Source organism: Anas acuta, chromosome 4, assembly GCF_963932015.1.
Source record: "Anas acuta chromosome 4, bAnaAcu1.1, whole genome shotgun sequence".
Lineage (NCBI taxonomy): Eukaryota > Metazoa > Chordata > Aves > Anseriformes > Anatidae > Anas > Anas acuta.
Window position 1 is genome coordinate 9,169,195 of NC_088982.1, and position 16,218 is coordinate 9,185,412.

The 16,218-nt window shown below is 39.1% G+C and overlaps 1 protein-coding gene across 2 annotated transcripts in view; it reads left to right on the top strand.

The window, feature by feature from the left end:
* FAM193A (family with sequence similarity 193 member A) overlaps positions 1-16,218 on the top strand; it is a 75,986-nt gene that overhangs the window by 30,841 nt on the left and 28,927 nt on the right. For both annotated transcript variants that reach the window (XM_068679724.1, XM_068679726.1), the window contains exons 3-8: positions 1,244-1,489; positions 3,764-3,930; positions 4,210-4,377; positions 7,604-7,838; positions 10,763-10,887; positions 15,822-15,966. In XM_068679724.1, coding sequence (XP_068535825.1) covers positions 1,244-1,489; positions 3,764-3,930; positions 4,210-4,377; positions 7,604-7,838; positions 10,763-10,887; positions 15,822-15,966 — 1,086 coding nt within the window. The remainder of the gene's footprint in view (positions 1-1,243; positions 1,490-3,763; positions 3,931-4,209; positions 4,378-7,603; positions 7,839-10,762; positions 10,888-15,821; positions 15,967-16,218) is intronic.

Sequence of the window (16,218 nt, forward strand, 5' to 3'; positions counted from 1 at the left end):
GTTTGATATGTGCTTGTGCAATATATGCCTACAGGATCTTTAAAGCAGTGTTGTGTTGGTGTTGAGCAGTATTTAGATGGATGCTTGAATGACTAAAATAAAATTTAAATATTTTGCCTTTCCTTTGAGAAAGAATGTGGCTGTTTTCTAATACCTAGTAAGAGGCCTACAGGAAAGCTGGAGGGGTGTTCCTTATCGGGTAGCATAGTGATAGGACAAGGAGTAATGGCTTTAAACTAAAAGAGGGTAGGTTTAGATTAGATATAAGGAAGAAACTCTTTCTTCAGAGGGTGGTGAGGCCCTGGAGCAGGCTGCCCAAAGGAGCTGTGGCTGCCCCATACCTGGAGGCCAGGCTGGATGGGGCTTTGGGCAGCCTGGGCTGGTGGGAGGTGTCCCTGCCCATGGCAGGGGGCTAGAACTAGATGATTTTTAAGGTCCCTTCCAACCCAAACCATTTTACAACATTGAGGCTTGCAGAGAGGATATTAATCATTTAGGCAGGGCTAGTAGCTGTAGCATCAAACACATCTGAAATTCTGCCATTAAAAGATGTTTTGTTCCTTCAGTTACAACTTTGACTTCCTGTGAAGTTGTTCTTGCTTGGCTTGTGCTGCTTGACCTATTTTAGAGCATCAGTCATGGTGAACAATCAGCATTTTGTGTCTAAACCATGATTTCATGCACAGTAGCATGAGAAGAGAAGTGAGATGAGAGATTTTTAATTGCCTTGGTCCTCATAAGTCAACAAGTTTGCTTTATTCAATAGCTGATTGTGGATTTAAGGCCTCACTGATTTATTTTTTTTTGTTAAAAGCAAGCTAAGTTTCTGTTTTGCAACAAGCTTAGCTGAGAGTGTCTTTGTTTCAAGAAATACTGAACAGGAAGGTGACGGCAGACTTCAGAGCTGTTATTTGCCTGTTCACTTCTGAGAATGACAACAACAAAAGGAATTGTAAGATTCCTTTTTTACTTGATAGATTTTTTGCACTTAGGTTCCCCCTCTAAAATAATGCAACCTGTAGTTCATGTCCATTAAAAGCATTGCTCTCTTTAAATGGAATTTATTCATAATACCAATTTGGCAAACAATTGTTATTAAGACTGCAGTCTTTGATCTTGAGATACTTGAAATGTTTACCATTTACTAATGACTTAGATTTTCAGTTTGTTTTTAAATCTCAGAGTAACTTTTTCTGTTGTGTTCTCTGAATAACCAGTATGCTCTCAAAACCTTTTTTTGTAGACACCATTTACCTTTGGCTTGGGCCAAAGGGCACCATATACAACTGGCGAGCATTGTCTTCTTTGTAGAAGTGAACGAAAAGATACTTCGCTTTCAGAGAGCGGGATAAAAAATTCTAGCAAAACAGCACTTTCCACATCTCCAAAAGCAAACAATGTGCTGCATCTTCCACTGTGGGTGTGTCCAGACTGTAGACGAACAGTCGAAAAGGAGGAGAGGCATGCTACAATAGAGCAATCTCTTGTGGTGAGTTGAAGTAATTCATTTTGGTACACTAAGATGTTGTGCTACAATGCGCTGAATGCTGCTCTGTGCTTTGGAGCCACTTAAATTGTGAGTGCTTGGGAAGTATTTTAGGTGATCTCGAGTTAAACTGAACAGGCAGGTTGTTCCTTGCATTTGAAAAATGAGGAGGTCTGTTTGGGATTTTTGAATACAGAAGGGTCTGTTGCTGTTCTTTTGCCCTTTGAATTTAGTGGATCTCATGCTTGGTCCTTTCCCCCTTCTTGAATTTGGTTTCTTCAACTCGTACCAGTGCTACTTCATTCAATCCAGTGTTTTCCTATTCTGCCTGCTCACATGTACTTCCTCCCCTCTGTGGTCTATGAAGTAGACCAAGTTTTCCTTGTGCTTCCAGTGTGCTTCCTCTGTTCTTTCACGGTGCTTAGAGTCTCTGTTCTGTCACTGTCCCTTTCCTTTTTAATAAAGAAGCACTTTGCATAGTGTGTGTGTAACAATCACTCATTTTTGTATCACTGCAGGCACTGATTAATGCGCGGTGTTAATATTCAAGCAATGGTTTTGTTGTTCTTTTTTCAATTAAGTGTGAAAAAGTATTTTCAAATGAGAACTCAACCTCAGTAAGAGCAGCGCTCATCCTAACAAACAAAGTTCTATGTCAGGTCCAGCCAGGCCCCATCAGAAGTGAACTGTAAGGCTCTGCTGAAGAACCAAATAATCACAACCGATCTGGGCAGCCTCAAACTTCCAATAATTGGAAGCGTTATAGATTCCAGCTGACATCTCTGTGTAGAGAGCTAACAGACTGTTCGCAAGCCTGCAGGCACATGCAGATCTTATTTCAGTAAACAATTCAGTGTGAAAAAATGATTGGCTTTGTATAGCATAGGTTGTGAAACTCATGCTAGCGGCTCAGTTAATCCTTGTTTTAATAAGGACGGTTTAAGAGCATATCGCTTCTACTTAGTTATTGTTTACTGATATTCTTGCTATTAACAAGGGTTAACGAAATTAATCCAAAAAGATAACATTGAAGGGGATTATATCAACAGCCTGATGGTGAACATGTTCTAGAGATGTCAAAATACAGCAATCCTGAAGCACGTAATTGTTCAACTGAGTCAAAAGTTTTGACACATTGCATTAAAACTGAGCTCAGATAGTAAAGACATCATCCTAGGAAGGCAGGCAGGATTGGCTTCCTAAAATTCTTAAGTTATAAATACACCAGATCAAATCAAAATAGATGGTGTTTAGCAACTGTTGCCTTGTTTCAAGAGTGATTTTTCACAGCAAATAAAGTATCCAAGTCTGCAAATTTAACTTAAAGCGGCTAAATGGATTAGGTGGCTAGTCAAATTGGGGAAAAAATGGGGGGAGGAGGTCAAAAATTCATTATCAGTCACTGCAAACCAGTGTGTAAGTGGCTTTGTACAGATGTTTTTGTGCTCTTTCTTCTGTTGCTGTCATTACCTGGATGTTCTGACACTTGCATTGCTTGAGCACCATCCCCAGAAACTGCTCTTGTTGGCAGTAGGTGCAGGCAGGTTTGGTGTAACATCTGCCTGCATCCCGCTCCAGGATGTGGAGCAAAGCACAAAAAGCCCTCTGTCATTCTGCTGCTGTGGGAGAGGTTTCTGCCTGGCATTACAAACAACTGGTGGCAGCCCTGGGAGGTGCAGGAGGGGCAGCGTGCTGTACTAGGGTTGGAGCACAGAGGAGAAAGAAACTGGAGCCCAGAATACCAGCAGGCTGCAGAGAGGGGTCTGTCATCTGCTAGGGCTGAGCAGCACTGCACGCAGGAGGTGGGAAGCTGCTGGTACTGGGGTTTGGTGCTGACATCCATCATGGCACAGCACTGCGCCTTGCTGTTATAAACAAGGAGCCTGCATGCTTTCTGCTGGAATGGCTTGTTAAACTGCAGAAGTCAAACACACTGTCAAGGAAGAGACGGAAGAGAGATGACTAGTTTATATGGTTAATCGTGGATGATGCAAGCTTCCCCTGAGCTTAGTTCATTGTTTATGCTGGAGAGCATAAAAGTGATAATTATAACCAACGTGCATCCATTATTAGAAATGGAACTCTATTTACATTACTGGCTTTCTCAGTCCATCTCATGCATTTATTGGTCTTTTCAAAGATAAATTCTCTGTGCCTGGTGGTCTTCTCCCAAAATATATTCAGCACTAAGAATTGTCATATTATTTGCCTATCTATTAACATTCTACACTTGTACCTTACAAACCAAAGTTGCTACCAGTGTTTTTTTCCTTTCAGAGCCAAGACTTCCTTTTGCACATGCCTCTTGGAAACAGTGGATCACAGCAGGAATCTGTAGGAGGAGGAAGGATAACTGTTGGTGCGCAGACGGTGCCTGCTGCAGATCTTAGCAATTCCTCTCCTTCAGACATAGCGTGCAACTGTGAGGCCTGTAATGAGCGCAGGTAGGAACTGAATTGAAACTCAGTAGCATAATGCCTGTAGCCAGACCTTCAGCAGTATTGTGTTTTTTATGTTTGTGAGCAGATGAGATGCGTGAACTACTCATCTGACAATAGTAGTGACTCTTATCTAGTTTTGTGCTGTATTTTCACCACGTACTCTAGTTTTAGACATTTTTAGACACTTGAGGCTTTTCTTGAAGAGCATCTTCAGAATAGTAGGGATCGATACACCTATGTGATGTACACATTGACAGTAACTATTTTTGTCGTGATTTGCAGAGAAATTTCAGCAGAGACTGAACGTGAATCTCAGCAGCTTCAAAATTACTGGTCAGAAGTAAGATACATGGTTCGATGTATATATCGCCAAGCTGGGACCCCTTTGGCAGATGACCAAGACCAATCTTTGGTACCAGATAAAGAAGGAATGAAAGAGCTGGTGGATAGGTATGGCACTTTGAAAACTATATATTAATTACTGAGAGGATATTTTTTAATGAGTTCCAAGTAACTTGGAGCACTGCTTTTTTTAATAAAATGTTATTTACCATCTCTAAGTCAGTTGATTTAGAATGGTTGCCTGTCCATTAGAATTAAAAGTCAGAAGAGTTTGCTGTACTTCACATGGGATTTTAAAATGCTAGACTGAATGTATGGAAAAATATTACTTCTGTATGCTATTTGCAATAGGGATATTAATGGATAATCATGGAAGAATTCCAAGAATCTTATTCCTCAAAAGATATTGAGATGATTACTGTTAATAATAAGACCCTGTTTAGCTTTCCTCACATGAGGATCTTACCTTGTTGAACAGACTTGATTTTATAATAGTCATAGCATGTTATAATGGTTGTAACATCTAGAAGATGTTTTTGAGCTTTTCTAGGTATGAAGTCACAGATGTGCTTCATGAGCTTGCTGGTTATTTTTTTTTCCTTGTCAGAATATTATCGTTGTCCTTGAACATGCTGGAGCACTTCATTGTAGCTTCTATCCAGCTGAAAATGTGGGCAGAGAATAGGTTCTCTCAGTGTATGTACTTAATACATGAAGGTCTGACTGATCTAAACTGTAGCTTTTTAGCTTCAACAAGAAACTGCTTAATTCTGGCAAGGTAGAGAAACTTTTGAAAGGTAGTCACATAAAGCTATATTAGAAGGCTATAGTTCTGAATCAGTCTTAACAAGTAATTAAATGATTTTTTTGCACTTCTGTTATATAAAAAATGAGTGTTTAGTTTTGAACGTGTTGTGTAACTGCGGAGTAATATAGTATGCCTTATTAGTCACACTTTGTTTATTCAAATTAAATGATCAAAACACACAACATAGGTTTTGAAATCAAAGATTCTTAAATACAGTCATGCTTTATTTAAATTAAGTGATCAAAGCATACAATATAGGTTTTGAAATCAAAGATTCTTAAATGTAGTGTGTAGGTAATTAAAACTGAATCACAGCTAAAATGATTGTTTATTTCTATACAGTTTCCCTTTAATGGAAAAACTTTGGAAATTTTAACACAAGCTGGACAGCTTTCTTACATATGAGCCTTTCTCAAGAACTGTTCCTCACTGTTGAGAGATTATGAAAATGAAAAGGCAGAAACAGTGAAGGAAATGTTCAGTGTTAACATGATTTTGCATTCTTTGTGGTCTCCAAAATATGAAATAAAATTAGTATACTAGGTTTGTACAAACTGGATTTGTGCACACACGCGTGACTTCAGTCTATGGTACTAAAATTTAACAGAACTAGTCAAAGTAGGTACTGAAAGGTATTTTTTCTTCCTTTCTAGAAAGGAAAAGGAAGAAAGAATGTCGGTAGTGTGCCAAGTATCATGCTGTGGCCAAGTAAATCTTTTTTTGAAAAGGCAAACTCTTTATTACTAACTTCACACTCAGCTCTGTTAGAGAGCGCTGGCAAGAAAAAAACCTGATCTGCTTTTTCTTGAAAAGAAGTAGTGGTGCCAAGTAGTGTCCCTATTGTATGCTGGTCACTTCATGACAGTGTGATAGCGCTCTGTACTGAGGGAAGAGCAGGGACTAGGGACTAGTGGACTTGCACAAAGCTGTAAGTACTTAACTAATGACTTTCTTCTTCCCCACTCCTCTGAGACAAATGCTTCAAGTCCATGCACAGGGCTTTGAATTGTACAGTTTCACTGTGAAGTGCTTCAAAGCAGCCGTCATGTTTTGGTAGAAAGCAGTGATGATGGCTGACTGAAACCCTGTTCTTGGGACTGAAGTGCCCACTGAGACTGAGTTATGAAGCCCTGCTGGGGGCTGGTGCCTAAACCATTCTGTTAGGTATTTGAGAGCTCTCAGTATACAGCTGGGAAAGAGTGGTGATGGTGATGCTGATTTTGCTCTGTATGCCAGCTCAGGCTCATGCGTTGCCTTCTCCCACCAAGGAGCTGTATCCCGATGCACACATCGCAGAAGGCAGCCCTGATTTGTTGGGCAGTGTTCAGACACTGCTTGGAGCTGCAGCAAAAGATTCTGGTGTGTGGGAACTCCACGTGCAGCAACCACAGCACCTGCCCAGGATCCACAGAAGAGTTTTTCCTTTTCTGTGAGGTGGTTCAAACCCACTTTTCATTTCCAGAAGAGTATTAGACCTAGCCAGCTCTACACTGTCCTTCCCAGGAAGCCCTGACCCTCTCAGAAGCTGTGACTTTGAGTAGCTGCAACACTCACTGCTGCGTGGCTAAAAGGATGTGTAGAGGGCAGTATGTATCTGCAGCCTGAAGGTTAAACTGCTTCCCTCAGACAAATGACTACCAAATTCCGGTCTAGATTTTTAGTCTAGATTTAAAACAAGACCCAAGAAAGTCACCACTCACTTCTGATGATTGTGGCTTAGGTGCTACTGAAGTAGTACCCTAAGCTGTGTTCTTAGAAGGACTCTTAAAATGGCCTTGTGAATCCCACACCCCTCTCTTCACTGACACAGCTTTAATAAAAAGTGCAGTCATTGTAGAGAAGACCCCCAGCTTGGGGTAAGAAACTCTCAATGAAAGTGAGAATGATTTTGAGTGAGTGCCTTAAAAAATTGGGATTTGTGTGAAATGCCATTCTTTCAGTTGAATTTAACAACAGAAGGGTCCCTCAAAGCAGTCACAGAGCCCAGTCTGGTTAGTATGTGTTTACACATGGGCTGACTGCCTGATGAGTCAAGCTCCTCCAGTGGCTTGAAGTAAAGGACTGTCCTTCTGCATGTGTTAATTGAGCCCAGGTCTGGTTATTCCAAATAGACACTTATTAGGGTCGTATGTAAGAGAAAGAATGAAGAAGTGGGAAAGAAGCATGTCTTTAGAATCTAGGTGCTTGTTGGGTTGTATACCAGATGAGTAAGGGTTTTTAGGCATGCCAGATGAGTAAGGGGTTTTAGTTCACAAGTTGCAGTGAAGTCCTGAGGTCCTAAATTAGTTTGCTCAGGGGCAAACATCCTTTGCTAGTCCTAGTCTGAAAGCTACACAGCAGCTGAGTTCCAGAGCAGTAGGGAACTGGGCTGTTCTCCCAAATCCAAGGTAGTTGTGTAAATCTTAATCACTGCTCCTTTTCAATAACAATAATAATTATCTATAACTGCTAAGTATTTTTAGGAGAGTGAAAATTGTTGCTTATTTTCGTGTAATTTTTTTTGTCGCAATTCTTCTAAAAATACAGGCTTTGTGAAAGAGATCCATATCAGCTTTACCAACGGTTGGAACAGCAAGCTAGAGAATATGTACTTGAAATGAAGGTTCGTCTGCTCAGACACTTGTCGCTGGGGTCTAAAGTTGCATCAACATTAGCAATACAAGGGCCACCCCAGGCACATCAGTTCATCTCACTCCTACTTGAAGAATACAGTGCACTCTGTCAGGCAGCATGCACAATCAGCGCCTTCCTAGTTACTCTGGTAAGATTGAAAAAACAACCAATATGCTCCAGCTTGCTAGGGGTAATGACAGTAGAGATGTTCTGGGTTCTTTAAGAAATCAGCTGTGATTTGTAAAAATACTTGGATGTGGGGATATTCTGAAAATGTGGCTTTTGCTTTTCAGAAGTGTAGGTTAGGCATCTCTTACAGTGAATCAATGAAATTAGCCTCTGTGAAAGAAGAGGTGCATTGCTGTTTGTGGTACTTATTCTGAAGCTAGCCTTTAAGGCAATCTTCTACAAAATCTTAGGTAATTTCTTGGAAAATGGGTGAAACATTTGTTTCTCTTCAGTGATGTCTTGAAAAACACATTTGAAGGACACAGACTTGTGTGTAGCACTAACATATTGTTCTCATGTTCAATGTTTCTTTTCCTTTATAAACAAGAATGGATACTGGAAAAGATTATCTCTTCCCAGGAATTAATATGCAGCCTAATTGTTTCTAAAGTTTTTGTTCTCAAATCCCTTTTTTTGTCAGCTGATCATGCTGTCAGGTTTGGAATTGAATTGGCAAGTAGAAAATGAGCAATAGCCTTAAACCTGTTCTTGAGTAACTGTCCATCATGTGTGAGTCATACAGGAAACAAACTTGGTAGTTGTTTAAGGACTGAGGTTATTAATCCTGTTGTGTTCAGAACCTTTTTCTGTTCATCCTTTTCCATGACCATTTTCCTTTTTCTTCTTGTGTAAACTTTACGCAAGCACAAACTTAGTCAAACTGGTCAATTTTTTTATTGCTGATTAGCTAAAATGACTGCCTGGGTACGTTAAGAAAGGGAAAGAGTGGGCAGTAACAAGATGACCACAGGTGAGAAAGATAAGATGGAATGGAAACTGAATGTCATCACTGAGGTGGAGGCTGTTAGTGTGCAGAAAGTCAGGCATATCTGGTACTTTTCCTGTTGTCAGTAGTCTGTATTTGTTGTTGTCCATATCATCTTAGCAAGCTTTATCACCTAGATACAGATAAGAGGTCACTATATAACAACAGTGACAGATAAACTGCCACCTCCATTTTTTTGGCTGCTTTTAAGTCATCAGCCGTAGGTGTTTGAGAGAAATACAAAGTAAAATACAATTCCTGTTGTGTTTAAAAAATAAATAAATGGCAAATAAGAAAACTCAAAGTGCCCTAGACTACTCTTAACCTTTTCTTCCTGCAGCCCAGTAAGTACTGAAAGCTTCATTTCTACTAAGCTATGACATTGAGAAGTTGAAATGTGAGACTTGGAAGTATAAGATACTTTTCTCTTGTCATACATTTGGTAGATTTATTAAGTGACCTTTTCATTAAATAGACTGGTATGTCACAGATTTCAGTACAGATAGCAGGGTGACTAGCCCTTTCAGTGTGCATGGTCATTTTCTCTGCAGATGCTAGCGCACTATGGAAGAATGAATCTTTTCACTTGAAATACACAAAAGGCAGTCAAGATCTTAAAACGTTTTTTACTGCAGCCTTCCTTTTAAAGGTTAAAACCTTTGCAAGTTGCTTGCTGTACAAAGACTTACAGTGCCTTGAATTTCTACCTACAAGGAGATAATTTCTCTGTGAAGTTATGACTGTCCCACCTTCCAAAGGAATCCAGCAAATGTGCAAAGTGAGGAGCAGGAACTAAAGCCTTTTGCCTTACCGAGGAAGGAAAGACTTTGCTGAAAGCAAGCTGGAGAGACTGGGAGCGGTATAGAAAAGCCCTTGAGTGTAGAGACCTCAGTATAATGGTCTAGAAGGGAGAATTTACCTAGTATTTTTTGTGAGAAATACTGTTCTCTTCATAACCAGATACACAAGATTTTGTAGGTAACTGTTGACCGTCTTGTTCACAGCATAATATAGAAATTGCGTTGGTTATTCACCTTTTTCATTGTTGACCCTTGAGAAAGTATTAGCAATTCATAGAAATTCATTAGCAATTCATTAAGTATTTTGAAGACGTAGCATTCAAAGTGAAAGAGTGCGTGTCTCTTGTGCAACTGAGAAAAAAATGCCAATTCTACACAGTAACAATAAACCAAGTCCTTGATTATTTTTGAATACTGATATTCTACTATTTATGTCTGATGAATATGTATTAATTTTTAACTCACTATGTTTAACAAAACTTTGAAATTCTAAAATATTTCTGGTTACTCAAGGTTATGGTGCGTAGGCTTCATCTCCTGGTCTGATGGTCAGAATGCTTGCATTTAATTTTGCTGTTTGAGGGAAACTGCTGTAGAAAACCTGTTTACTCCTGTTGATACGGAAAAACCTAAGAACTCAGAAAAAACACATTGTGCTTATCTTTGATTCTGATGTTTTGATAATAGACTTACTTTTTAGGCCTTGAAATTAAATACATTTGTATGTTAAGTAATCCTAAATAGAAGAACATTCTGCTTTTTAGAGAAGTGAGCAGTTGGTCTCTTGGCTATTTAGAAAACTTGCATTTTTCAAAAAAGAAGTTGCACTTTGAAAAACCTCTCTACTTGATTAATGTCAATTTTGATGGCAAGCTATAATTTTTATTCCTATGTGTCTGTTACTGGATAAGTTCAAAGAACTGAAAAACAATCACAAATGAGACAACTTGACAAGAGAACCTGAGAATAACTGGTTCAGATCATAAGATACATATTTCAGTGCAGAGAGAAATAGGAGCTTTCAACAACACAGTCTTTCTTTTTTTCATAATCCATGCTAATTTAGAAAAACAGAAAATGAAGCTGCATCTATTAAGCCATTAAATAACTGTTTCATAGTACGAATATTAAAACTGAGTAATGTGTGAGCTGAATAATGAAGCCTGTAGGCAGGTGGGTTTAATAGAAACTAGACTTAAAAGATTTTGTCTTGAGACAAAAGTATTCTTTCTTTGTTTTATGACCTGAGCTTATTTCTGTTTATTTTTTTTATTATAGGAAAATGAACATTTGAAGAAATTTCAGGTGACGTGGGAATTGCACAATAAGCATCTGTTTGAAAATCTGGTATTTTCTGAGCCACTCCTGCAGAATAGCTTGCCAACGTTAGTGTCACAGCTAAGGTAGAGACTTCAACTTTTCTCCTTTAAATAAGAAAAGAGAGCAAAATCCTTGTTTGCAACCACTGTGTTTAAAAATAAAAAATTGTTCTGGTTGTCCAATTAAATAGGTAAAAAGTCTTGTCAATATGTTTGGAAAAGGGTCTTGTTGATGGAGCAGGCTGCTGTCATCACTTGCTTGTCAGAATTACAACTTCAGTCTGCTTACTTGTGGGTTATCTAGTAAAATGTCAGTGCCCTGTGAAAATGCTGATGTCTTGATTGGAACAGTAGTCTCCTCATCAGGCACTGGTACTGTATTCACACCTCTGCAATTAAAGCCTGAGCACCTTCCTGCTTCTAGTGGTATACAAATAACTTTTTTTTTCACTTTCTTCAATGAACAGATTGCTTAAAGAAAACCCCACACCCTTGTTGTATGTTTGTAGATCTGATGGCATGTTGCATTCTGTAGATCTGATGGCATATTTCCTGGGGCTTTAGAATATGTATTTTGTTAGTAAAATTGTTCTGCTTGTGGTTTGTGTGCCTGAAAGGGCTTTTTTTTTTTTTTTTTTTTTTTTTTACAGAAAAGGTGTTGTATTTATTCACAGAAATTTAATTCTTAATCTTACAACCTTAATTTCTGATCTTCTTAGAGTACAGCCATGCATGGCTCACGTTGACCTCTCACACTTATTTCTGATGAAACCGTTAGTGCTCTGCATGTGCTTGTCCTAAAGGCAGTGTCTTGGATATTTTTTTCCCTGCTACAAGAGCAATATGATTAAATGTCTCAGTTGCAAGCAGTGTTGCTCACAGCAAAAAAAAAAAAAAAAAAAAAAGAAACTTCGGTGTTCTCCCTTTGCTAGCTGATACTCAAAAGGAAAGCAGGAAAAAGCAGGAAAAGATGCTTGCCACTGGGCTCAGCACTGGGTTGGTACTGAGACCCCTTTTCAGACAGGTCTTTCTGTTCCTGTGTTCTACAGCATGTTGTTCAGTTGCATGCTTGTCCTTTGATCTCTTGATTTGTGCTTGACTTCCCAGTGCTGCTTTCACTGACTGTCCTCAGGCATCTTGCAAGTTTCCTACAAAGGTTTCCCCCCACCTCTTACTACATCAGTCCTGGTTGTATCGAGGCTATTTATATTGTCATTCTCTATAGAGATAAGACTGTTAAGAAGTGACCTTAAGTTTCCCTTAAGTCCAAAAATGTTGGATCGTTTGCCTTTACCTGTTGTTCTCAAGTGCTACTGGAATTCAGATCAAAGCTGTGTTTCTCTGAGGAGCTTCACTGTAGTGACAGCTACTTCCAAGGCTTAAAGTCAGAATCTATTCCTGCAGGAGCTGCTTTACCAGTACATCAGTGCTCCCTGTATAACGTTTGGGTTTTTCACTTAAATTGTGGTTTTGCCTAGATTGAGTGTTCTTTGAAAGCAGAGGTTCAGCACAAGCTTTTCCTGTTCCATGGTTTCTAGTTTATAGACTCTTTCTTCAGAAAGCATAAGCTTCTGCCGTTACTTTTCACGTAATCAGATTTTTTTTTCTTACGAGATCTCTGGGCCTTAACCATCCCTAAAGAAATGTGAATAATCCTACCTTCCATTGGGAATTTGGTACCATATGGAGTGGAGGAACATTGCAGCAGAGGCCTCGCATGGGGGAGCATAAGCATCAACCTAGTCTCCTGATGATTTCATCTTGAATAGTAAATGAGGATTGGCTTTTTGCACTCTTCACTGTTGATTTCAAGCCCTTGAGGGCTTCTCTTTGAAGGAATACTGAACACTTTACAAATGGTCATTGTATAAATGCACACCAGTTTGTGAAGCGTAAATTCTAGTAGAAATTCTCAAGGATCTGAGAAGCAAAACCATCTCTGAGAGGGAGGATCTCTGAATGGTCTGTCTCCAGCAGATAGAAATACAGGTTGTGGTAGATCTTATGGCTAAAGTCCTTGGTTATAAGTTTTTTTTGTGAGCACTGAGGTTCCTCAGTGTGATCATTGGTCTTATCTCTAGGTGTTGCATCTGTTGATGCTTGAAGAACCCTGGTCTTGCTGTTCTGCTGGTTTGCAAAAGGAGAAAACTACTTGGTTGTACTTGGTTGAGAGTGAGCTCTAGAATAAGTCTTTTCACCTAGTACAGGACTATCATTAAGCTCAGACATTAGGAATAGTAGTTTAGGGAGGTCTATTTGACATGCTACAAGATTTACAAGACACTCAACTTTTAATTGTTTCTGTAGTTGCCATGAAGAGAATATAGTCTCTGAAATTTTCAAAAGTTTGTGATTTACCTGAGTTTCTTATTAAAGCTCAGCTTATGGAGCCTTTAGAAATGCATAGTCCAGTTTAACTGCACAGCAGTAAAAGAGCCTTTGAAGGATACAAAAGTATTGTGTTGTCTGTAACTTCTGAAAAAAAATCTTGGCTGTATATATAACTTTCTAACCAAAAGCCTATTCCTTGTTTCAGTTGTAAGAGTAAGCACCTGGTTTTCTTCCAATTCCTTGAAGGAAAGGCAGCCTTCTGGTTCAGGATACAGAGCTGACTTTTTTGCAACAGTCAAGACTCCTCTGTAGGCAGACCCTTTCACTTCTTCTTCCCACCCCCCAAAAATAACAAATGGCCACAAATTGATATGGAAGGGATGTTCTGTTGGGTGGTTATCTTCATTGATACTTATCTCTTGTCCAGTTTTGCCTTACTGTTGTTAGCCTTGCTTACAAGCAGTAGAGAAGGTACTGCTGGAGTTCTGTGACAGAAGATCATTGGTCTCATTGTTTTCCGTACCTGAAACGTGAAATATTTCATATTTCCTTCCTGAAATGTGAATATTGAGGCATCCCAGCTTCACTTGGGGTTTGAGTGTTCACCCTTTCTGTCATCCCTCATCTAAATGACTACACCTTTTGTACATCTTGGGCTGTTTCAGAATGCGTAGTTTGTGTGCTGTGGTTAACTCTGAGGATATTTATCAAATGTCTGACTGTAAAAGATGCTTGCTTAGTGATGATGCTCAACCACAGCAAGCTTGAGGGGAGGTAGGATAATGAGCTGATACAGGTGGTCAGCTGTGCCAGGTCTGGTCCTCTTCTCAGGGTAGACTAGAGGGCCTTAATGGGCTGCAGCTTGTTCTGTTACCCTGGGTTTCTTTCAGAGGTACATTTTGTACAATCTGCAGACCAGCTATAAGAGCTGTTCATGTGCTTGCAAACAATTATTTAATCAGCAGGGCTTCTAGATCAGACTCTACAATTCATAAGGGTTTATTTTCATAATCAGTATTTAAGGAAATCCTGTCAGCCGTTGCTTTACAGTTGCCTCGGGGTAACAGTATATTTGCTAGTAGCATGTAAATACTTGTTAATCTGTACTCAAGAACACAGTAGAAATTGAAAGTATAAATGCTGCTGTGTTGTTAATTGAAAATTTAAAAAATGAAGTTTACTTCTAACTTGAAAGCATATTTTGAAAGGATGTTTGAGCACAACTAGTGCTTCTAAGTGTACTTCTATTCAGCTGCAGCTGTGAGAAATTCTTGACTTCTGTGTGGTAAGAACCAGAAATTCACATCATTGCATCATACCAAAAACACAAGCTTTAGGGAAAGTGATTGTGATCTAGTGACTGGAACTGACAGTGCTGAAGTCTTTTTTTGTACCCTACCAAAAAAGGACTTCCCAGGTTTCTAATGAGCATAATTGCTTACGTAGCCTTCTAAGGTGTTTGTGTTGCAAGTTCTCATCAAAAAAAGACATGAAACTCAAGTTCATTGGGAAATGGATACTAATGACTATAACTTGATGCTTACTCTTGTCAGTTGACTCTTTGCTCAGCTCTTGTTTATGCTTAATTGCCATCTTAAAATCAATGGCTCAGTTCTTTGGCAGATCATAGACAGGGCTATGTAGTTGTTGGTTTGGGTTAGTATCCTGGGGCAATGGAAATCTGTAGCAAACCTTCAGAAACGCTGTGCCTGGGCTTTAATGTCAAGTGTTAAGATGTTCGGATTTTGGTTTTGTCACAAGCTTGTTGAGCCTTTGACCAGCCACACAAACTTTGTGCTTAACCACGCAACCTTTATGCTAAATGAAGTATCAGCCACTTTTCTCTTAATTACTGAGCAGGAAAAATGTTGAAAACCTTTAGTCTATTTGTGTCAATTCACAGGTCATTACAATTCAGTGTGCTTTAAACTCACAATTTCTAAGAATTCTGTTGTTTCACTGTTTTTGAAGTCAGGATTTAGGGAGCTTGCTTATTTTCTTAAGAGTCATTGTGATGATGTGGTCTTATGAATCCTTTTTTAAGGCATTTGCCGTACAAAAACGTAGTAGTAGAAAGGAAATTAAGTCTTTATCCTATTTCTGGGGCTCCTTACGGAGACAGTCATCGGTGAATGGCATAAACACATTTTGAAGTTGATGTTGCTGCTCAAGCGATAGTAGATTACTGCATGCAACCAAATTCTCTCACTTGTGTCATTCCGTAGCATTTTCCCAAACTGGAGGTAGTGTAGTAATCTTTTTAGCATTGATCATGAGGGTTCTGATTAACAAGCTTCTAGCTTTATTTTTACCATTTTAGCTCGTCAGTGAATAGTCAACTTGTATATTTACCCTTTAGAATTTGGAAGGATAAATATATCAAGCAATAAAATTGGAATAAACATGGCTCAGTAGGGTTGACATCTGGTTGCCCGTGGGAAAGAGGCTCTAGAAATGTTGCACTTCCCACATTCTTGCTATTATTGGTTACAGAGCACTGGAACAAGCAGTTGTTGGTTACTTTTTTTTTGAAAAATGACTAAAAATACTCATTTTGGGATACAGACAGCTATGTGGGCCTAGGTATATCGATAATGTCACTTGAACAACATTTTACAGGCTGGCAGAACTCGGTGTGATTTTCAATCGAATGTCTCTTCTGTAACAAGCACTGTTTGAACTTCCAGGGTCGGAACAACACACGATTCCTGTAGTGAAGATATGTATAGTACCTTGCTACAAAGGTATCATCAGCTGGAACAGGAAATGGGTCAAGTTGCTGAAGCATGGCTTGAATGCCAGAAAAGAATAGATGACTATGTCGATGAACAGGTAAGAACTGTGTAAACAGTTTCATGACTAATCATACAAGGGAGCAGCTCGTGCAAGGCTGTGCCTCCGGTGAAGAGTTCCTTTGGTATTTTTATCTGGAGCTTTGAAGCTACACAATGATACTTTTTTCGGTTTTCAGTGATGTCAGTCTTCTGGAAAAGAGAAAAGAATCCTAACATAATAAAACATAATGGTGATTGTGCAGAAATATCTTCAAATTGTTGCAGCAGATTGTTATGCCCTGTTTTAGAG